This window comes from Sparus aurata, chromosome 5, assembly GCF_900880675.1.
Source record: "Sparus aurata chromosome 5, fSpaAur1.1, whole genome shotgun sequence".
NCBI lineage: Eukaryota > Metazoa > Chordata > Actinopteri > Spariformes > Sparidae > Sparus > Sparus aurata.
In genome coordinates, this window is record NC_044191.1 from 30,076,493 (window position 1) to 30,099,618 (window position 23,126).

General features: G+C 43.4%; 1 protein-coding gene across 1 annotated transcript; it reads right to left on the minus strand.

Moving 5' to 3' along the window:
• Positions 1-12,310: 12,310 nt before the first annotated feature.
• On the minus strand, positions 12,311-16,953 carry LOC115581283 (glial cell line-derived neurotrophic factor-like). The gene is made up of 2 exons (XM_030416233.1): positions 16,364-16,953; positions 12,311-14,591 (listed from the first exon to the last, which is right to left on the minus strand). The coding sequence occupies exons 1-2, from the start codon at positions 16,596-16,598 to the stop codon at positions 14,020-14,022; spliced, it is 807 nt and encodes a 268-aa protein (XP_030272093.1). The 5' UTR covers positions 16,599-16,953; the 3' UTR covers positions 12,311-14,019.
• Between the last annotated feature and the right edge of the window lie 6,173 nt (positions 16,954-23,126).

Consider the following 23,126-nt stretch of genomic DNA (forward strand, 5'->3'; position numbering starts at 1 on the left):
ACCGTGCAGCGTCACACAGTCACCTGCTAACAGAAGGAAGGTGGTCGGCCAATGTTGCAATAACATGCAGAATAAGAAAGAGCCACATGAAAGTATGTACTTTGTTTCGACAAAATAAAAAAGCATATTAAGGAACAGCTTGGATGCAGGTACTTTTTTTTCTTAATGCAGCTGTATTATCCAGGAAAATATTAGTTAAGGCCAAGTATCGGATTGGGACTCGGTATCGGCATTTACTAAATCTTAAAGGACTCGGATGTGATACATGTTTCCTTCAAGTTTTCAACACATATTGATGTTAAGTAATGTTAAAGTTGTAGTTGTACTGATGTAGAGTAAAAAGGACAATACTCACCTCCGAACTGTAGTGGAGTAGAAGAATCTACTTCTGGTTCAGGTTCGTGCAGTCTGCGTGTGCCGGAGAGAGGCCAACATCTGCCTGTTAACACGACTGAATGAAAGACGAGTACAGACAATAGAAAAATATGCGATGGGGAAAAAAAAAAATCTAATTTCAGTATCTCATGACTGCTCTGTGCAGTGAGCTGCAGGCCTTCACCTTCATCACCACATCTGGTTTCATCTGGTCAACGCGACGACGTAATCCGTCTTAATTGGTTGTTGGTTATAGTTTTTAGGCTCAGTACATGTAAAAGTAATCATCTGATTACATGCCGAGAGTTTTCTGCTCATTCTCAGGAAATAAAACACGTTCCGGGGCGTTTACTCAGATTTGAACACAATCACTCACGTTATTATAAAACCAGCTGATCTTTGTCTACGCACATCCACTTCCACACAGCGCTGCTCTGCTCTTCTCACTGCAATCACAACGGCTCATTCAAGCATTAAGAGGGTCACACTCCACTGATTTTACACACAAAGATCAGTTTACTCATCATCACTCAGCTCCAGGAAGAGAGAGTTGTCCTTTGTTGCCCTGAAGAAGCCGAAACGGAGAATATTACCCCGATGATGTCACAGCCGTGTCACCGGGGTTATCTCGCCTTGACCTTTGAGACTTCAAATGAAGTCCAGAGAGCCTCCAACGGCGGTGTGTTTGAAAGACGTGGCAGGCAAGGGAGTGTCTTAATGTGAAGATCAATCATGTGGAAATTGGATGCAGTGTTTCTGGAGGGGGACCCAAAGCTCGGCAGTGTCTGTGTCACAGAAAATCTCCCGAATAAAACTGGACAGAACAGGAAGCCCTTCAATCCTTCGGTGGCTGCGCTAAGTGTCTGCTTCTGTCATCACAAGCGTGTGTGTGCGACAGCTTTTTTCCACGGGCTCTCCCGCCGCCCCTGATGCATGTGCGAGGCCGGTGCTTTCTCCTTGTTACGGCTCCTTTGATGACAGCGCGCTCTGTTGACATTCTGGCAGCTTCCTGTGTGACTCCAGCGCATGTTGACAGCTTCCTGTGTGTTCAGCCTCGGTGCGAAAGCGCCGTAATCAGGGGTATCTCACGTTGAATAATAGATTCAGTGAGTGACCGGCTTACACACAGCAGGTTTTTCCATTTCAGGCCCCGCTCATAATTCAGCTAAGGCATGAAACATAACAGTTTCGCAAATGTTATTCTTTTTTGTCAGGACAATTTATCCACATGATCCGCAGGATGGAAGATCCACTAACAACACAAGAGAGCGTATCCCACAGTGATGCCACAGTCACGTAGCACTCCGGCAGAAACCAAGAACAAACAGCTGGTAACCTACTTGGACTCCACACATGATGGGCTTCCTGGGATCGGAGCACGTTTTTTTGGGGGGGGTGGGGGTTGCCCCTGGACAAATGGCCGCAGGTCCATGTTCCTTCAAAGTAAACTTCACCTCTGTTGTACCCAACATGTACGGTGTAATCAAGTGAAACGTAGAATCCACACATGCTTGCACGTAATGAAATGATAACTCATGTGATGTACATGGGACAAACACACAGACATGTTTATGTAGAAGCTCTTAAACAGATGACAGTTTTTTATTAGTTGTTTGCTGTATTTGTACAGCAGAACAGGCATTTGGAAGAATGAAAAAACCAAGCGGTTGTTTTTACAGGGGTGGACTTGTCATTAAAGGGCAAGCCCACCAATTTTACACATTAAAGTGTGCTTACCGATCTTGAGGAGTTCCACCGCGCGTGGGAAAAAACTGACTGACGAGCATTTAAAGTGAGAAACTGCCTCTGCTGATGTCACTCAGTGGCTGTTGCATTGTGGGTAATGTAGGCGCCAGGTTCTGGAAAGATGCCTTGGTCTTGCATTGCAGTCCCGTAACACTGTCGGATTCGTTTTGATCAAAATCAAAGTCCAGCAGAACCGGAGAGATCGCCTTTTTAATTCCACCTGGCATAAGCGCAGGGTCGCCCTAATCATATAAGTAAAAGTTTCATCATATCCGTGGTTTGCAGAGACAGACATTGCCAACACTTACTCTATCCGTTGGTTTGAGATACTTGAGACACAAGTGCGGTTCAGTTAAGTAAGTGAGTTCAGGGAAATGAATAAAGGCTGTTTGGATTGAAGCGATTAGCTCCATGTTTGCAGCCTGTGGTCGTGGTTTTGTTTTTCTGTCCAGAGCACGGAGGAGGTTGTTGTTTTTCAGCCCGTTGCTGTTGTTCTGTGTACCTCAAAGGTTAGAGCGTGGCAGAAAACATTACACAGGTCAGGGTTTCACTTCCTGTTGTGGCGATCTCTGTTCAAAAACGTGTCCGCTCCACAGTGTCGTCGGGCGCTGCACGCCATATGGCACGACTTAAAACGAATCAAAGGGCAGATAAACACGGCTTGTCATTATACGGCGTCTTCTCTCCATGTTTGCGAGACCTCAGTCAGAAAAGTAGCTCTTAGCCACGCAGTCGCTGTGTGTGTGTGTGTGTGTTCACATATATATGATGTGTCCGCGTTAAACTCCGAGCAGAGACTCGACCTGATGATGTGTGTGAGTGAATCACAGGGCGACTGAGCACGAGATATCACATTTCCATCACTTGTGTCTCTGCTCACTCGGGCCTGGATGGGGGTTATTAAGGCACCACGAGGGGTCATCGGAAGGTCGTTTCTTAGACTATGAAAGGTTATAGAGGGGTTATAACGGGGCTGTGAGTCAGAGGTTTGAACTGTTTGCTCCCTGCTTTTGCTCTGTGAGTCATTTTCTGGCTTAGTGGGATCCATTTCAGGGTCCATTCACCTCAGGGGGGAAACAGATGTCTGTTAGAGGATCAGAGGCTTGTAAATACCTCTGTTGGTATTTTTGGGATCTCACACACTAATATTTGGATTTGATCGAGCGCTAATAATTGAAATACTCGGTGGCAATTTGTCCCGGATGCGTGACTTTGAAGCCGTCCTCCTCCGCGACGCCTCAGCCGGTTTCTTTTCTGCCGTACAGCAGAAACAATAGAAACACAGACGACGAACTGTAGCTCAGATATTTAGATTTCAGTAAGGTGTAAATTCGTAAAAACAATCCCTATTTTTGTGATTTCCTGCTGTTAATTTCTTTAAAGATAAGAAAACAAAGAGGAAAGCTTGCGTACACTGTCGGGGAGCTCGTATTATTTTAGCATCCCGATGAGTTGTGAATTTATGCACACACACAGGGTCTGTTGCTATGTCAGTTTCTGGCGCGCTGCAGTGTTGTTCTTTCCGTTTGGCTCGAGTTGAGAGTGCGGAGGGGATTTGTGCGAGACGATAAGGACGGAGAACCCGCGTCTCTGTCTGCCTCCGTGAAGACGACCGGTAATATGGTTCTTCATTCAAGTGCCGTCGGATTTACGACATGTTTGATGAAGCGCTGCGTCTCCTTCTCAGATGAAGAACAACGAGAGAGGTTTAGAAAGAAGAATGACGTTATCTAATGAAAGGCATTTATACAAAAGATAAACACGGACAGAATTACAATTTAATATTTACACGGAACCAAATTAGATGTCCAATAAATACAAAAGTTGCAGAAAAATGGCAAAACAACACACTCGTTAAATCTGCCGTGGTATAAATATGGAACCTTTAATTATTGAACCATTAAAGTTTAATAATTAAAAACTCTTGGGGTTGTTTATATGCACAGCTCTGTTAGATCAACAAAAACATCCATGTAATGATATAATCCTCTCATTTATATTATACTTTCATAACTTTTATGCTTTCATTATTTATGTTGTTAGGATTAGCCACCTCATTTTAATGTTAATGCTGCTGATTAACAAACATACCCATAACGTAAGGGTTACCTTAACATTATGTGACTAAACTATTGGTTTGTAAGTTAAAAGAACTGATCGGTGACTTCCGCTTAACAAGAAACCTAAGTATGGGTCGTAATAACCTGATAATGACAGGCTGGAAATTGTTGAAAAGTAATCCGATATTTCTACCTGAAAATTGATTACCAAAGTCAGTTTTCCTGACAAAACTACAATGTTGTCTTTACTCATGTATTGAGTGAAACCAGTGAGTTTCAAAATTTTGCTACATTTAAATGAAATCCTTCATTAATCCTCACGTTTAAATAAAGAATGTTGATTAAGGACAAGTCATTATGTTGGATACACACTTTCCCAGGATTGAACACAGCTCGATCAGTCTAACCAGTCGCTCGCTTTGTCAACCAAGTTAGGTCGGTCGACTGAAACCAAAATAACTGTCTTTAATCCTTGAATGAATGAGTTTTTCCTTTCGTTATTTTCTTTACATTTTTCAAGCTGGGCCCGTGAACCTGACTGTTTTTCCCAGAACACCAATTTAAGAGACTTAAAGAAACAACTTGTGATGGGTCTTATTTATGAGGCAAAACTGCAGATACAGAGGGGGAGAAGGAGTCAGAAGCCGTCGCTACTGATCCTTTGCACACCACTGAGGTGTTTATGGAGGAAGTGAGCGGTTCCTCCCTTTAACACCGGGGAATATACGGACACAAACATCACACGCACAGATTTACATGTGTTGCGGACGGCGAGCCAAGTCCTGTGTAACCTGTATTCACAAGGGGTAGAACAGGAGAGAACAGGAAAACAGAAGGAAGGAGGGCTGGAGACACTAATGGACGGAGCCAAGGGACATCGAAACACAGGGGGACATGAAGAAGAGGTATGAAGACATGTAAGAGGTAGTGAAAGACACAAAGAGGCTGAGGGGATAGAGAGAAGTGAGAAGAAGCTGGATGAATGGTGAGTTAGTGGTCTGGTTTTCCTCCGGGGGTCTTACACACACACACACACACACACACACACACACCATGTGTTTACAGAGGAGATTAGAGCAGTTCCAGCCTGTACCTCTGCGTAGCACAGTGCCATGTGTGTAAACGATGAGAGGAATGTACACTGATGTACATTGACAATGTGTGCTATGTACATGTTGTAATATTTATAACTGTTACAACCTCCGGGGGAACAGCTGTAATATGTTGTCGTGTTACAGCTCCCAAATTCATTTTTAAAAAAAACAAAAGAAAAAAGAAAAAGTTGAACGATACAGGGTCCAGGTTCCTTCTGGAGGGAACAACTAACATGATTGAATGTCTGAGATATTAAATAGTTAGAAAAATATAACATGGTTGTTACAGTGGTTAGAAGTGTGTTTTATGTTGTTTAATTGCTGTTTTTTGGGGGGTTAAGTATGGGTTTTGATATAAAAACCATTTCTGCACACATTTGTTTTTTGGACACCCCATTTTTCTTCGTGTTTCAGGAAACCACTCATCCAAATTGCAGCTACTCACATTTAGATGAAGTGTTCATTTTGGTGGAAACAAACACCAGCTTACTAAATGCTTCTGATCATATCACAATATTCCTATGATAGTTTTTGTTTAACCTTGATAAGGTTAGCAAACAGACTAGTTTAGCAGATAAAACAATCTTGTTAAGGTTAGCTAAAAGTTTAGTTTAGCTAAAACAATTTCATTACGCTTAGCTAACAGTTTAGTTGAGCAGCTAAAAAGGTCTTGTTATGGTTAGCTAAAAGTTCAGATGAGCTGAAACAATTCCATTATGGTTAGCTAACAACAGTTCAGTCAACTGCTAAAACAATTTTGATATGGTAAGCTAACACTTTAGTTTAGCAGTTTAAAACATTTCATTGAGGTTAGTTAATAGTTTAGATTTGCAGCTAAAACAATCTTGTTAAGGTAAGCTAACATTTTTTTTTTAGCAGTTAATAATTTGTAACAATTTCGTTACAGTTAGCTAACAGTTTAGTTGAGCAACTAAAAAGGTCTTGTTATGGTTAGCTAAAAGTTCAGATGAGCTAAAACAATTCCATTATGGTTAGCTAACAACAGTTCAGTCAACTGCTAAAACAATTTTGATATGGTAAGCTAACACTTTAGCAGTTTAAAACATTTCATTGAGGTTAGTTAATAGTTTAGATTTGCAGCTAAAACAATCTTTTTAAGGTAAGCTAACATTTTATCTTAGCAGTTAAAATAATTTGTAACAATTTCGTTTCAGTAAGATAACAGTTTAGTTTAGCGCTGTAAACGGTCTGGATTAGGGTAGCTACAGATGTAGTAACAAAAACGTGAGTGAGCTGTACATGACATTTCTTAAGTCTCAGTGGTGAAAACATGGGTTTAAATACGTAGTTCCTGGCCTGTAAACTATAAAGTCTGTGTGCTTGTGTGTCTCTGGTGGTGTCATTCAGGATCAAACCCTCTCGAGCCGGCTGTCACATCATGTCAGCAGTTCGCTCTGTGCTTGATGAAGTGTGTCACATCGGAGCAGACAGCTTCCACTTTGGGCTACTGTCCAGTCCATCTGTGAGCTGTTTCTTATCAATGCACTCGAGAAGCAAACGGAAGATGACGTCATCAACCGGCCTCGTCTTTCACGCTGTCTACAAATCTCCCCCTTTGCCTGTTTGGTGCGAGGTTACTGGCTCAGAGATGGGTCGCGTATGAGAACTCGCAAGAGCATTTCCAAAAACGGCTCAACAGCAAAATGTTAAAAGTTGTCAAGGCTTCAAAACTTGTTTTTTTATAGTACTCTAAAATAGGCTGGAGGGCTCCAACAATACACATCATTCGATCATCATTTCTACAGAAGTAAAATGGCTCACAGAGACTTACAGATTTACACTGTCTTGTATGAACACACACACACACACACACACACACACACACACACACACTGTCACATACACAAACATGTCGGCCTCCCACAGGTGTGAAGCTGAGACAGAACGTTGTAATGCACTGTCTCAGGTTGCACCTGAATATTTAACCATCCCACCCAACACCTCTCACACGCCGACATGCAGGTAGAGTTACATTCGTACTGATCGCCATTTCCTTCCTTCAGCACTACAAGTCATGTCAAAATATTGCATCTGGCAAAAGCCTTGTGTCTGAGCAGGGTCAGGCAAGTCAACCAGAGTCTAAATGACCATTACCAGGTACGGTATATTAAATCAAGTGATTGCATCATGTGTTTAAGCCGCACGACAACCAAACGGCAAGAATCAATGTTGACGCTGTGAATTTCTGGATATGTTGTAACTTTATGTGCTGCAACTTTAAGTCTCTTTATGTTAAATTTTCCATTTTATCTCTTGACGATGCTGTGCTGATGCTCTGGTTAAGTTTCGGCACAAAAACCACTTGGTTATTGTTAGTAAAGATCATTTTTTGGTTGCCACACACACGGCTGAAAATGTGCCGAGGTCTCATTGAAAACAGCTGTTTTTATCGGCACTAATACAAACGGACTGAGAAGAGATCAGTTTTTTGCCTCCACAAACGCGGCTGGAAATTGTCCCGAGGTCCTCTTAAAAAATACGACGCGGTATCACACTTACAAATGTTGAAACCTCCTGACGTGTAACTCCACCACCATCACATCCACCTCACGATATTAAAGTCACAAACATGTATTGTGCTCCTTCTCTTTTCATTTGTGTCTTTCACTTTCTCCTGCTAACCCACCAAAACCATTAAACCCTCTGACAAATTCAATAAAAATTTCAACAACTTAGTTCCCTGATGCTGTGAAGTGTTTCGCGCTGGTGTTGATTGTTCTTTCTTTCGGTCTCGCTGCCGTCATATGAATCCGCATGTGTCCTGTCTAAGGTTCACTGCAGAGATGACATGATAACATGCGTCTCTATGTGTGTGTGGTGACAGTGACGAGTGGGGAGCCTGCGGGTGGTGGTCCAGACTGGAGGTCTGGCGATGGTCCAGCTGTCGATGATCAGTTCAGTGCGGTCGTGTAAATCCCCTCCGCCTCTGCTTTGTGTTGCAGCCAGTCCAGTGACAGCACAGCACTGTTTCTTAAGCCACGGCTCGGAGCGCCGAGCACAACTGTTTCTTATATGAATCACAGAAATATATATATTTTTTTACTTTTTACCATCTATTTTAATAAGCAGATCTTTGGCAGCAAACCTCCCTCGTTCTTTTATGTTTACGACCTTCAGGCTTCGAGAGTGTCTGATTAAAAGACTCTGGAAAGCAAGCGGCTTTTATGAGAAGATAACAGATCTCGCAGCCTCGTTTTGATCTTACTAACAGGGCGAGACGACATCAGCACTGTGTCGTCGTCATGCGTCTCGGACCGTCCTTTCTCCCTCTGTGGTTGTCTTTACAATTAGCTCGTCATACGGCCTGAGTCACGCTGACAGATTCCAGAGCAGCGGCACAAAGAGCTTCTTGTAGTCCGACAGACTCCTCTTGAAGACCCCCGACACGTCTGATATATAACAAATCAAATTTCACTTATCATTTGTATCTCTCCTCACGCCAGCTGGCAGAATGAAGCCTCTGCCCACAATTGCGTCCTCTTGTAAACAAACCTGGTCGCTAATTTGAAATGAATGATGAGAATTCAAGCTACAATGAAGAACCTCTTATAATATAAACCTCAAAACCAGCACGAACCCCGAGGCTGAGATGCAAAAGGGAGGCTGACTTATGTCCTGAGAGCCTCCGAGGTCGACTCTGAACAGCAATATCACCAGATTGGTTTAGAAATTATGGGGAAATGAACTTCATGCACCCTCGTTACTCTAAATAACTCCTACAAAAGGCCGTCGACGCAATGAAATATCCACATAAACATCAACATTACGTCTATATTCATATAAATCTGTCATCTCGTTATTTGTTGCTTTCATTAATGTTTGTTTAGTGCTTAACCAAGAATTCATATGAAGTTTCGAGCTTTGCTTTTAAAGGGCCAGTTCACCCAAATTCAAATATAGATTTTCAAAGACTTAGACAAGATAGTTTGATAGTTTGATGGACATGAACGTCCAGTCGCCAGGATATAATGTTGGCATTTAATGTCTCTGCAAACCACAGACGTATCATGTCACGTTATATGCTTTTTAGCTGACTTTCACATCCGAGGAGGAGAGGACGATGGTGGTGTTACTACAAGGCTCTCTGTGTCACCATTTCATTACCAACAAGCTTTATTTTTAGAACAAATAATGCCCTTTTCTTTTAAATATTTTTTTGGCCTTTTATGGCTTTATTGACAGTACAGCTGAAGATATGACAGGAAACAGGGAGAGAGAGGGGGAGTGACACGCAGCAAAGGGACCCGGGCCGGGAGTCGAACCCAGGTCTGCTGCAGAGCCTCGGCACATGGGACGCGCGCTCTACCAACTGAGCTAAACGGCGCCCATAATGGCCTTTTCAATGTAATGAGTATAATTGTGTAAAGAAACACCACTTCCACAACTATTCTCGTGTGAATGACAGTGACGATGACTGCACTCCACCACCGAGCCCAATATGTGTCCATCAGAACACTGTGCAAAGCCACTACGTTGTATCACCAGCCAGTGTGTTCTCTATGAAAATAAGTTTGAACTCAGAGTAGTAGTATGGAAACTACTAATGACCACTAATATTAGTTGTTTTTTTGGCCCAGTTGTTTGGTAACGTGCCGAAGCACTATTGTCCCTCCTCCCATGACTCGCACTGGCCTGCCCTCATATTGCTCCAGCCGGTTTCCTCTTCTACATACGTCATCATTTTGTAGCACCGTCGCAGCAATTGAGAACAAAGAACATGACTTTACTGACTTTTTGTGGCTTATTTTGTGTCGTTTTGGTCGTAGACAGCACCTCATATTCCAGGATTATGAGGTAATGCATGGTAATACATGTCTTTGTTGCCCACCGGTGCCGGAGAACTGACAGTACGGGAGCATGCCTATGTTCCCACAGCCCAATGGTCCCACAGCACTATGTTCCCACATTTTTAAGATTTTTAAAAAAAAATTAGGCTCTATGTTCCCACATTTCCCTAACCCTAACCCTTAAATTGAAGGGAAATGTAGGAACACAAGACCTAATTTTGAAAATGTCCTAGAAATGTGGGAACATAGGGCTGTGGGACCATTGTGCTGTGGGACCATTGTGCTGTGGGACCATTGGGCTGTGGGACCATTGGGCTGTGGGACCATTGTGCTGTGGGAACATAGGGTTGTGGGACCATAGTGCTGTGGGACCATTGGGCTGTGGGACCATAGTGCTGTGGGACCATTGGGCTGTGGGACCATAGTGCTGTGGGACCATTGGGCTGTGGGACCATTGGCCTGTGGGAACATAGGGCTGTGGGAACATAGGGCTGTGGGACCATTGGGCTTTGGGAACATTGGCCTGTGGGAACATTGGGCTGTGGGACCATTGGGCTTTGGGAACATTGGCCTGTGGGAACATAGGGCTGACCCCAACAGGGCTCAAACAAACTGGACTTTGGGGGGTCAGACATGCTTGGGCACGGTACAGATTTCCTGGTGTGAGTGTGCCCTTAGCGAAACCATCATGTTTTGTAACTTAGGTGAGCCCGAGCTTTGAAGTTCCTAATGTAACACCAACGTGTCAACGCGTACAGTTCTGACAGTATTTAACACCTGTTTGCAACACCATCCGCTTAACCGCTAACACACACAGGTGGAACAGTATCCTTCATTACAAGCTCCTCTCACACCATGAACAAAAGAGCAGAGGACTCATCTGACTAATGACACTATCCTCTGTCTGCCAGTTGGCTCTAATGGTTTTCCGTCAAAGCTGACGAACTTGTTCTCCACAGTGAGGACAGTAACAGGATACGGAACATGTTATAACTGGTCCCATGGCGGCCATTAGACTAATTCTGTAGTATAACTTCATCATCTGTAGCTTTGAAGTAAATAATACAAAGAATAAACAGAGGTTATGTAGAAGGTCTTTTGTATGTGATGTAACCTGATGGGACGGTCATCTGAGGGAAGTATCTCGGAGGCCGCAACATTCAGTGCCACCCCCTCTTCGTCTGTCAGGTTTTTGTATTCTGTTTTATATTTTATCGTTTATATTTCTTATCCTGTCTTTTATGTCTTGCTGTAAAACCAGTTGGCCTTGGGGAACAAATAGAGCTGAAGTTGACGAAGTGTCGACTCACTCAAATGTCTAAATGGACCAAAACCGAGGAAGCAAAAACAAAATTCAAGTTGTTTTATTAAAATATTGGATCAGGACTCACCATTTTGGTACCAGTAACTGGCTGCAGATTTTAAATGTCATCATGTTGTCATTTAACGTCTGTCAAACGCTTTTAATCACCAACTCTGTTGTGTCTGGTTGCACAAACATCTCACAGAGAATCACAGTGTGGTTTACAAAGATGAGTCGCATAAAAAAAATAAAAGAGAGTTGGCAGGCCCGGGTTTTGTCCCGTGGCTGTTGAACCGGGCTGCACTGACTCACAGATCTGGAGTCAGTGCAGAGGAAGGGCTGTGAAATGTGAGAGCGCAGCGGACAGATCAGATATCGACCACACATTAGTTAAGAAAGACGCGTCTTTCCTTCTCATGTTCTCCGACTCCTACATCATTGTCTTCTCCGGATATTTGCCACTGTTTAATCATACTGTCTGCTCATTGTCCTCCCTCTCACTTCCAACATACACTCTGAACTCCATTGCTCAGTTCTTCTATGTTGTTTTCTTTATTGTGGGATCTTTCAACACTCGTCCATCTTCCATTCCTCACTGTCCATCTCACCTTACTTTTATATTCTTATACTAGAGGTACTTTACTGTATGGATACTCCGTTCTCTTTGTGTTTAATGCCTGTTCCTGTCATATGATAACATCAGACTCTATTCATCCTTTTACATATTACAAAGAATCCAATCCCCAGAGATACAACGATTAATCTCTGCTCTGTTCAGTTTCAACGACCAGTTTTCCCCTCAACTCCGGTTTAATCAACATCAATTTAATATGTTGTAAACATTAAATCCTGTGTGTTAATAACGACAGAATACACCACACTCTGTAAAATGCATTTATTATCAATTAAATGAAACTAGTTAAAGGTGGATACCATATAAAAATAAATCTGTAGTTGTTTTTCAAAGTGAGGAAATCTTGTTTCACTAACACATAAACTCATCTGAGAGAAGGACATGAAATTAGCAACTACTCTCCAATCATCTGAACAAAAAGGGAAACAATGCAGTCCAATGACACACAAATGTAGAACGTTGTAAACGGTAAGATTCGGAGGAAAAGAGAACTTTAAAGGTGCCCTGCGGAGATTCTGACCACTGGTAGCGCTAAAGAGCAAAGAGACAAAGTGACAATAGTCTGAATCACAATGTTTGTTTGCATTCACTTCCTGGTTTTCATGCTTTCATGCTCTTTGATGTCATATCTCCTTAATAACAACACTTTTACTGACGTTACGTTTGACCTTATTTTCCTGTTGGACCGAAGACGAAGAAAATGACAGCTTGAGTTTACCCAAAACTAGCAGTTTGTCCAAGATGTCAATGTTGTGTCGATGCCAAAAATGCTAACAAAGCAACACAGTTTATGAAAAAAAGAACAACAGAAACACGAGATTGGTCAGTGCTTATGTTGGATCTCTGTAAATAAATTAAGTTTGGTTTAGACCTGCTCCATTTAGAAAGTGTCATGAGATGACTTTTGCTGTGAATTGGCGCTATACAAAAAAAGATTGATCGATTATTTGATATTCAACTCTTTTGTTGGATAAACATTCTTTTGGTGAGAAAAACACTGACTTCAACTTCATTGCAAGAAAACACCACAGGACACCTTTTAGACATTTTAGACAAACATTGTGTAGAGTGCTCTTGTAAAATGGGAGAAAGAGTGACCCAAAAACCAGCAAGCAACCCAGGCACTTGAAAATATCAAAACGAGGAGTAATTGATTACAGTTTGGAGCCTTGATGAAGGTGCAATTTTCCCAACATTTAGCCACATTAATGGCGGCTTTTTATTAACTCCTTACTTGTTTTCATGTGTTCTTGGTTGGACTTCCTGGATCTGTCTGGCTTTTGCATCACTATGGTGCCATGTGTGAGGACCACAAATATGCTGTGAATGCACACATAACTTTGTTTACAACTCCAGCGGGCACCTTGAATGTAACATCTGATGTGTAAAAGATCCTCTTGCAGTGTAAACCCAGTCGTTTAAATGCTTATATGTCAATAAATCATTAGCCTGTTTGATTTAAACATTTGGCACACTCTGAGATATCACATTACACTAATAAATAACATTTATTCTTTTTTTTTATAAAAACAAAATAAATATCAATAAGTTAATAAATTCAAGATTTCATAAATACATTTAATATATGTGGGCTATTATCTTTTCCATGTAACATATGAGTTGTACAGTAAACAGAATGAGTCTGCTGAATCGTCCCTTGTGTTTGATTGATGTCTTTTAGGTCGAGTATCCATGGAAACATTTAAAATCACACTGAACACATTAGCAATGGAAGGTGTAAAGGCAAATCGGGGATATTAAGATTGAGCCAAGAAGAAGAAGAAGAGCATCATTAGGAATCTTTGCCTCGGGGTCGAAACTGAAGCGATGCCAACGCCTCCCTTTACTAACTGATGGACTCGGGTCGAATACGGCCTCACGTGATCCCGGAAAGTTTCCTCACAGTGAGATAAATCTGAAGAAAAATCACTCTAACTTCTTACATCTAAGTGGGAGTGAATGTTATAATTACACAACGCTTGACGCCAGCTCACACTCCCTACACACACCCACATTTCCTGGCAGAGTGCTTCCTAACGGTGTGGTAGACAAGATTGTCGTCCAGAAACGAGAGGTCGTCGTCGAACGCTACTGGCCGACAGCAGGCCTGAGGGGGCGTGTCTTTGGGTGGAAGCCTTCTGTTGTGAACGAGGTTGTAAAGGATTTTGTCGTAGTTGGTCTCGGACTTCCTGCAGGGTCCGGAGCAGTACCTGAATATCATCTCCTCACTGGAGCGGTAACCCAAACCGAGGTCCGACACGTTGAGGTGGATCTGTTTGAGCACGCAGCCCTGTCCTCGTCCATTACCTCGTCCTCTGACGTTCCTCCCTCGCTCCCCCGCTTTAGCTCTGCCTCTTCCTCCTTTACCACTCTGCTGGCTCTCCACCTTCTTCCTCTCCCGTCTTTGTCGAGTCCCTCTGCTCGAGTTGTCTTTGAACGGCGAGGAGGTGGTGGAAGAGGAGGTAGGTGAGGACACGGTGGATGAGGAGGAGCGCCGTATTCTACTGATGGTCACTTTGATGAAGTCCACCACGTCTTCAAACTCGTCGAGGGGGGGTTCCTCCATGGCGTCTGAAACACATTAAGACAAGTGGCACTCTTACAAGAACGTATATTATCAGACAGCGCATTTTGTTTCACTTGAACACATCACACTGGCTATTGGACAGATGGAGTGTTGTGACAGAAACTGCACATGCAAAGACAGACGGAAACACATTGTTTTGCTTCCTCAGAGGAATTCCATCTGATCTGATTCATCAAAGTTATAAATGAATCCCATTCTTCTGTCAGCATCAGACACTTTTACTTCTGAGTGGACTGGATGCATTAAAAACTCAGCAGCAACTCTGCCGCCTCGTGGCCCAAACCACTACAGATAAAATAATAAATGATAATCCAAAAATTATTTATTGGAAAAAATTGGTTCAAGCTTCTAAGTTGTGAGAAGTTTTTCTTTGTCCCTTATGGTAAAAAAGTACTGTTAAGATTAACGGAAAGCAAATATTGTACATTTTATTCCAGTTAAGTAACTTCAGTTACTGGCTATTTTGCATCAGAGCTGCAGTAATACTTTATTTAAAGAGGTCATATTATGCAGATTTTCAGGTTCATGCCTTTTATTTGGGGGACCGCGTGGAATAAGTTAACACCCTTTAATTTTCAAAGAACACATAATTTTCTCATATGGTACATTGCTGCAGCATATTGTTGCACAGTGTGTCTTCAATGCACCATTTTAGCTACCGAGCGAGACATCTCAACTCTGATCAATCTGTGGTGAGACATTGATTAATGGGTAGGATGGCAAGGTAGCAAGGTAGTGTGATCTAAAATAACGACGCTACAAAAGTAACAACTTTATGTCCGCTGTCTGACTGGAGTGTATATTTTATAATAAATATATGTAAAAAATATATTTAAATAACGCCTGTTACATAGTGATGCACTTTATGGAAAAGTGGGAAAAGGCTCGCCTCCAAACCAGGTGTTTCAGGCAGTGAAGGAGTGTTTTCTGTAGAAGAGTAACTCCCTTTGGCATGGACGTTGGGCTTTTTCAAATATTGAAGACTGGAAGTGATAATCAACCAGACTAATCTGTCGACCTGTAGTATGCAGTATCAACATACATGTAAATATGTGTGTAATTTACTTTACTTGTACTTTTGATCCAGAAAATTACTTGTGATACTTCAGCAAATTTAACATCAGAAACATTTGAGTAAACACCGTTACTCAAAACATTTTGTAATGTAATATTTCAACATGATATATTTATTTTGACTAAAGTAGGACTTTTGGGTGCTTTTGACTGATAGTAAAGTTTTAGACTTCAAGATGGACAAAAAAACAGCAATTTATGGATTTTCACCAACTGTGACAGGCATTTTTATATTACATGTTATAGAAAATGATAATTAGATCACCAAATAATAAAAATATAACGTTATTTGCCAACCTACACATCATCTTCTCAGACTAACAAGCATGTTATATGTGGGTGGTGTCACTGTGGGGAAGGTATGAACAAGGTAATAACACCACAGTCCACCAGCTCTGAATGAGACAGGCCTAACTGGAATAAGAGTCCTGAATTTTGGACCATGCATTGAACAATATGTCCATTTCAATAAGTTGTTTCATGCCAAAAATTTGAAGTGAACTGTGAACTGGTGAAGGAGAGGACAGTTCAAATTTGTTTTCAGTGTTCAAAATTTTTAAATATTTTTTTTTTTCTCAATTTGACACAGAAAAGTTTCATTATTAGTTTAAAAAAATAATAATATCATGCTTTCTGATGTTTTCTGGCACTTTGTGTATTCCATACAACCACAGGCTCTTACATGTTTCGCCTCTAGCCAGCGTCCCTTCCCAGTCCTCCGTGTGCGCCTGAGCGCGGCCGATGCCCGGGGAGGTGACCGACAGGCGGATCTGAACCGGCGGGAGCTCCAGGGGACTCTCGGCGGCGCGCCCTCTCCTCTCAGCGGACTGGGGCTGCTGTCGGCTCCGGAGCAGCGAGCCGGCGTGCACGGCGCTCAGCAGTATCAAACAAGTGGTCAGGCTATCCCATAACTTCATTGTCCACTTCAGTCCGGCAGCAGGACATGGCGCGGGGCGAAATCAACAGGTATCACCTGGCAAACGCGATAAACGGCATCTTGAAGATGGTTTAACAGTTGCGGAGGAAAAGGAGGGGCGCGCTCATCAGCTCGAGTTCCTTGCCGCTTAAAAATGCTGCGAATCAATGTGTGTCAATGCCTGTAAACTGCACGCTTTCACCGACATGCCAGCAGCGATGCGCAACATCCAAGGACGCACGAACCCAAAGCGCGACGCGTGAACGACTTCCCCCTGAAGTTGATCCAATCCAACGCCTGCAAAGAGAAAATATCCACCCAAGTTCACAATCTCTCCACCGTGTTCATCCCTGCTCACCATCAATCCTGACTGAGCCGTGAGGAGAGAGGGAAGGGTCCAACAGGGGAGATGGGGAGTGGTGGTGACGTCTGAGGGTCCATCCTCTGCTCCTTCCTGTCTCCACCCATGCAGACTGCTCGGAGGGATGGAGTCCAAATTCGTGGTAGAACTCCAGAGTTGAGGGTGGAGGAGGCTCTGTTGTGAAAGAGGCTCGGTCTGTGTACTCAGATGTCTGAGAGAGAAGTTCCGCACTTTCCACCGACGGTCCTCCAGATTTCCCATCCTGCTTCTCCTCCTTTGGTTGATGTTGGATGCGGAACGTGTTTTCAATCAGCCAGGCAAAACAGGCTGAATAGATTATGTTGCTACTTATTACGGCAGTGTGTTTGAAATCAAGCTGTTTTTGCCTTCGATGAGCCGGTGACATTCAACGTGGAGGAGGTTCATGAGCTGAAATCCATTACAGGAAAGTGGAGTCCTGCCCGCAAGGTTACGCAGAGTTTTTGCATAATCTGAGGTGAAAAGTGTCTTTTGGTTCGAATTCGTTTGGCACAAAAATACAGACTCAAAGCACAATTTAATGTAAAGATTCTCTGATTTTTGTTAAAAGTACAATATGTAGCCTCTCTGCTGTTCATTGGCTCTCTGTCATGTTAAAAAATAAAGACATTCGCCAAGTGTTGTGTGTGAAGGAGCCAAGGGGAGCTGGGTGCAGATCCAGACCCTCTGGCGTATAAACACCCAGAGTCACATCTGATTCTGCTCTGATCAGATGTTTGTTTACAGACGGGAAGAGAGCTCAGTAGGGCCACTGATAGTTTTGCTCATGCCCAGGACAAGATGATCTCCGAAGGCACATTTTTTAAAGGGTAAACTAGTCCTTGTGTGTGCTATTATGACTCAGGGCCCGGGACTACTCACCTGGTTTACCCTACAAGTCGGCGGCGTAGAGCTCAGACAGTATTTTGTCGCTTCTGGGATTTAAAAGCGGATTTATTTTTAGTCCTGTTTATCAACCTGACTGCAGCGGTGATCTGCTGAGGTGACCTCCACTGTTGGGTGTCTGCTGTATGTATTGTCATGTTGTCAGTCAGCTAGAGCGAACGGAGGAATGTGATTGTTTGACCTTAAGAATGTAACATTACACATAGTAGAGAGGAAAAGAACCGGAGTCTGTGGTGAGTGCTTGAGTCACTGTGAGTTGACCTGAATTTACCCACACAGAAACACGCGCCGCTGGTCGATAACGTTAGCATACGCCTAACGTTGAAATGTTTTAAGTTTTATAAACCGCACCATGACCCTGAGGATTTCCCTGCATTTGAACATTGTTGGTGCACAACTCATAATACATAACAAAGATCTGTTTTTTAGACGTTTTAATGCTGGATTACATAATTTATCTGTGTGTGATAATTGCATGTTTGAGATTTCGCAAAACATTTGTTTCTGTCTTAAATGACACAGAGCCGAGGCAGACGGCCAACCGCACACGGATCAGCTTACTGCACATGTGTTTTGTGAGCGATCCTGTTACAGGAAAATGAAACAACTGTGAACTGCCTCCGAGAGGCTGGGCTTGTAAACCATCCGCAGTGAATATCAACGAGAATCTGAGAGCTTCACTTTGAATAAAGCTGCAGATTAAATCATCTCTGTTGACACATTATGGCCTCACCTCAAAAAAAAAAAAAAAAAACGGCCTTCAGCGGAGGAATGTCAATGAGACTGTAAAGTAAATTTCCATCTCTCTCTATCGATTCAGATGTTGCTGGTTATCTCCGTCTCTCTTGTAAATTTTATCGGAGGACTTAACAAGGCAACTATGTGGGCAGCGCTGTGCTTAATGATTGAAACCAGAGCGAAAGATGAGTGCAAGTGATCTGAGGACTTTATGTGTCTACGTGCTTGTCAAGCGCTCCCCCTCCAAGAATACTTAAAAAGTTGTTTATCGCACGTTAGTATGCGCCGCAGCGCTCGAGCAGCTGTAATGTTTTAAGAGACTTTTTTGTTCAGGATAGGCAGAACAAATAGTATATGTGTCTGTGCTAATGAACACCACATGATCATACATGAGTCCAGATGTGGAGAGGTCCAGTTGAGCAATATGGAGATGACCAACGCAGAGATTAAACTGTCACTGCCATCATTCATGGATTGGAGTGTTTAACCGCGCATATTTAATTTCTAGGATTTTGGTCTTCCGCGAATAAAGAACTACCACAAAATCACAGTTCAACCATTTTTGGTTTTCTTTTTTTGTCCACTAAGACCCAATCCTACTTCCAGTTCTGACCCATGCCTCTTGTTTTCAAGTGCCTCCTTGCCTTCCAGAACAGAGTTAGAAGGAGTGGTGGTTTAAATCTTCCTCTGTGAAATGGAACAACTGTTAAGGACCCTCGTGCATCATCAATAGTTGTGCAACATCGAAACAAGTCAACATGCAGGACTGTCACGCAGAATTCAATGTAATGTTAACAACATAGCTAGTTAACAACCGAGTCGTGGTTATTTTATGATAGACAAAAGAAAAGTGTCTTGGTTCGGACTTTTACTGTAGCTTGTTTTTGTTGTTTTTGTTGTGTTCTGTATTTCAGAGGTGCTGGGAGAGGCTGGCCGTGGTCAGAGTGTTTGCCACCTCACACACCTGCAGCCTCCCTACCTCTTCGATGGTCTCCTCTCTGCTTGCTGCCAGATTACTATCGCCAGCTCTTGGTACATGGTCAACTCTAACGTGTCCAGTGTTTTCTCGCTCTAGGCTTCTATACGTTTTTGCCCTCAGTCTAACTTTGCTGTTTTTTCTGTACTTCATCAGTGTGTGTGACGAATGAGCTCCTCAGTCAAACGCCACCCAGACGCCAGCGCTCTCTGAGTTTCCCAGAGCACACAAAGTGCACAACCGCAAGTCTCCTCCACCTTCACCAGGCTATTGTTCATCGTGTTCAATAAATGACCCTTTCATCCGCTCCTTGTCTGGTGTCAACTTCTAAACCATCTACAAGTCGTCACAAAAACGACCATAATACATTAAAATTCTCTTTCGAGAGTTCTCATAACCCTCATTTTAAGGTGTGCCACTGAAAAACTACATTCAGAGGGCCGTAACACTTCGCACAATGCCTCGACCCCGACAAGAACTTTCCAGGAAGAAGAGAAATGTTGCTGCTTGCCCTCCAGCAGATCGGAATAAAGCTGTTTCCTCTACGGTAGTCAATTCCGAGACTTCACCTGGTGGATGTGAAACACACGCTGTATGAGTTCACGGCCGTACAAACACACTGTACATGCACGCCCTCGCGGTGTGGCGTTTTATGACGAATCGTGTGTGTGTGTCAGCGCACGCACACATGCGAGCCACACTGTATTGTCATCATTTGACCACGCAGAAACCATTTGAGCGTCCAAAGATATGTCACCGGGAATAACAGTTGCCTTCCGCTTGTTGTTGCTCGACGTTGGTCTACGAAATCACTCAGAAGAGGCTTCCCTTTCCACTCACTTGCTCACTTAACCTTATGGAAATACATCATCCCCGAGCAAATACACCAAACAGATGTCCGCTTCCCTTCTTGCAGTTCACGAGGGGCTGATCGGGGGGAGGGAGGGGGGGCTGATCTGCAATTGAATCTGTCAGCCATTTTGAGGGCTCACTTTGACTCGCATGTAAGGGGCTAATTGCGCGGGTCACTTCACCCGTCATTATCGGCCGACATGAAACCGCAGCCTCTGAATGGATGATGGAGGGAGGAGTTGACAGCTGGAATGGACGTCTGATGTGGGACATGGCTGCCGGTGTAGTAATTAGCAGAAAAAAGAATATCCTGACTCTCTTCACTGACAGGCAGAGTGGGGAGATCGGTGATAACGTGTGCCGAAGTCCTGTTTTCTACATTTGCACGTGTTTTGATCTCGTGCCTAGAGGGGAGGAGGATCTGTGCTTGTTTTCAGGCGAGCTGGACCTCCTCGGGATGGCGACGTCCGTTAATCTAAACGACTAAACGATGGATCGCCGTGAAATTTGGTGCAGACATTCAGGGTCCCCAGAGGAGTCACTCCTGGTGATCATCTGACTCGTCTTCTTGTACTACCGGGTGAAATATCTCCGCACAGGAAAGATCGATCGACATAAAAAAGGCATGGAAACATTTATGGTTCTCAGACGATGTATCCTGATGACTTTGCTGATCCCCTGGTCCAAAGAGATGCTTCCAAGCAGTGTTGTTGAGCACCAGGTGCCCAAGTACATCATGACATTGAGAGATGTTGTGATTAAACACACAAAAAAAGCTCTTTGAGAGGAAGAACGATGAGCTTAAAGTCAAAACTATCCAGGGCAGACAAGCTAAAGCTAGCTCTGAGGCAGCTTCACAACTTCATCAGTGCTGACCGGGAGATGTTGTCCAATGTTCTCCTTTCCTCAAGCGACAAAATGAAGAGTGGAAATAACGACATGCGAGACGATAGTGTGCTCCTCAATCGGAGCCCATCACACGTCAGACAACCTCAGGGAGAAGCTAACGCGGTACGCTGAAGCTCATCGAGTCACTAAAAGGAAACTTGCATTTCTTCTGCGCTTTTTGTCTGAATAATCATCCGGCTGCTGACCATCGAAAGCAATATGAACTGAATGTAAGACGTGCCCACAATGCTGACCCTTCGTGCACCCTCACGGCCTCCTTGTTTTATTAATGCCAGGTAGAAGAAGAATACAACTACGGCCAGCTTGTAATCTTTCCCACGCATTTAGGCTCAGGGGGAAAAGGAAAACTTTCACTGTGGTCGGCTCTGTTAACTCTGTATTTATATAATTTACACTGTAGATTTGCATCAAATTATCATTTTGAATGTTACCAAAAATGAGGAAATAACCCCAAATCAGCTGGTACAACCTTGATTTTCATTTGTCATAGTATATATAGTAGGAGGTGACTTTTTCTGAGGCAGTGATATAATGCTCGTGTTTGTTGCACCAAATCAGTGAAGGGTTGATCTTGAAAAGTAAGACGTCCCCTAGCGGGTGATTCTATCGCTACTCATAGATCTGGGTGTTGACAGATCATTGACTTCATGGAGAAAATCTCGTCCTCTGGGAGCCACAGCGGGGCTGACAGAGTAATCCACACCATATGTAGCTCTGGTGCTGATGGAGCCTCGGGGCTGAGGGTGACCCGGCGACGGGAGCTGTGAGAGTGGATGCTTTCCTGCCGGGCTGCGCCGCTGGGAGTCAGCTCAGAGATGTGAAGACGGGGTCAGTCACTGCCAGGATGTTAAATCGAATGCAAACAATCAGTGGTTGTGTGAAACCTGAATGTCTGATTTGATCTGAGGCGTTACAGGTGGAACATCACGCGGCGTTCAGTCATTTTTATTGCATATTAGAAACCAGGTTGGACACACTGAACCTCCAGATGTGCTGACTGCTCACACACACACGTGCATGCAGGACTCAGATGCTGCCACTAGTGGGCGCAGTTTACCTCTGTTTTAATTAATATGTCACACATTAAAACAGCACATCAGCCACACTGACTGTACCTGTCGTCTAAATGAAATAAGAAACAGATGTGAAATGAATGCAGCGATGATTATTATACATATGCAGTGTGTTAATAACCTGATCTACATCATCAACATGTCGAACGGAGATCAAGGCTCCTGAGGTCGGGGTGTGACGTGCACAAAAGGACGAAGCTACTGATGCGAATAAAGAGTGAAATCAATTCATGGTGATATCGCTCATGTCCCCTGTGGTGTGGTGAGAAAGAACAAATGAGTTCTCCGCACAGCCAACAAATCATGTTGCATGCCTCTGACTACAGACTGTTGTTCCACTCATGGTGGGAAACAATTTTCTGAACCAGCAGTCTGGTTTATTTGTTTGTGTTTTTATTGAATTGAAAAAAAAATCTTTTTGGATGAGGCTTCAATGAGAGATGTGACCCCCCCCTCCCCCCTCCCTCTCCGAGCTGTAATAAACTCAACAAAGTTTTCAAACTACGGTTTTATTTGGACTCTAGCTGCTCCTGACTGTTTCCCCTCAGTCTCTCTGTAATATGTCTGACCAGGAGATGGAACCAGTGAGCTCCCTGTTCATGCAACACGCTGATCATCATCTCAGACTCTGCTCATTATCTCACCAACCCTCTGCTGAGCCGGAGCCTCACAAAGCTGTAGCATTCACCTGAAGTA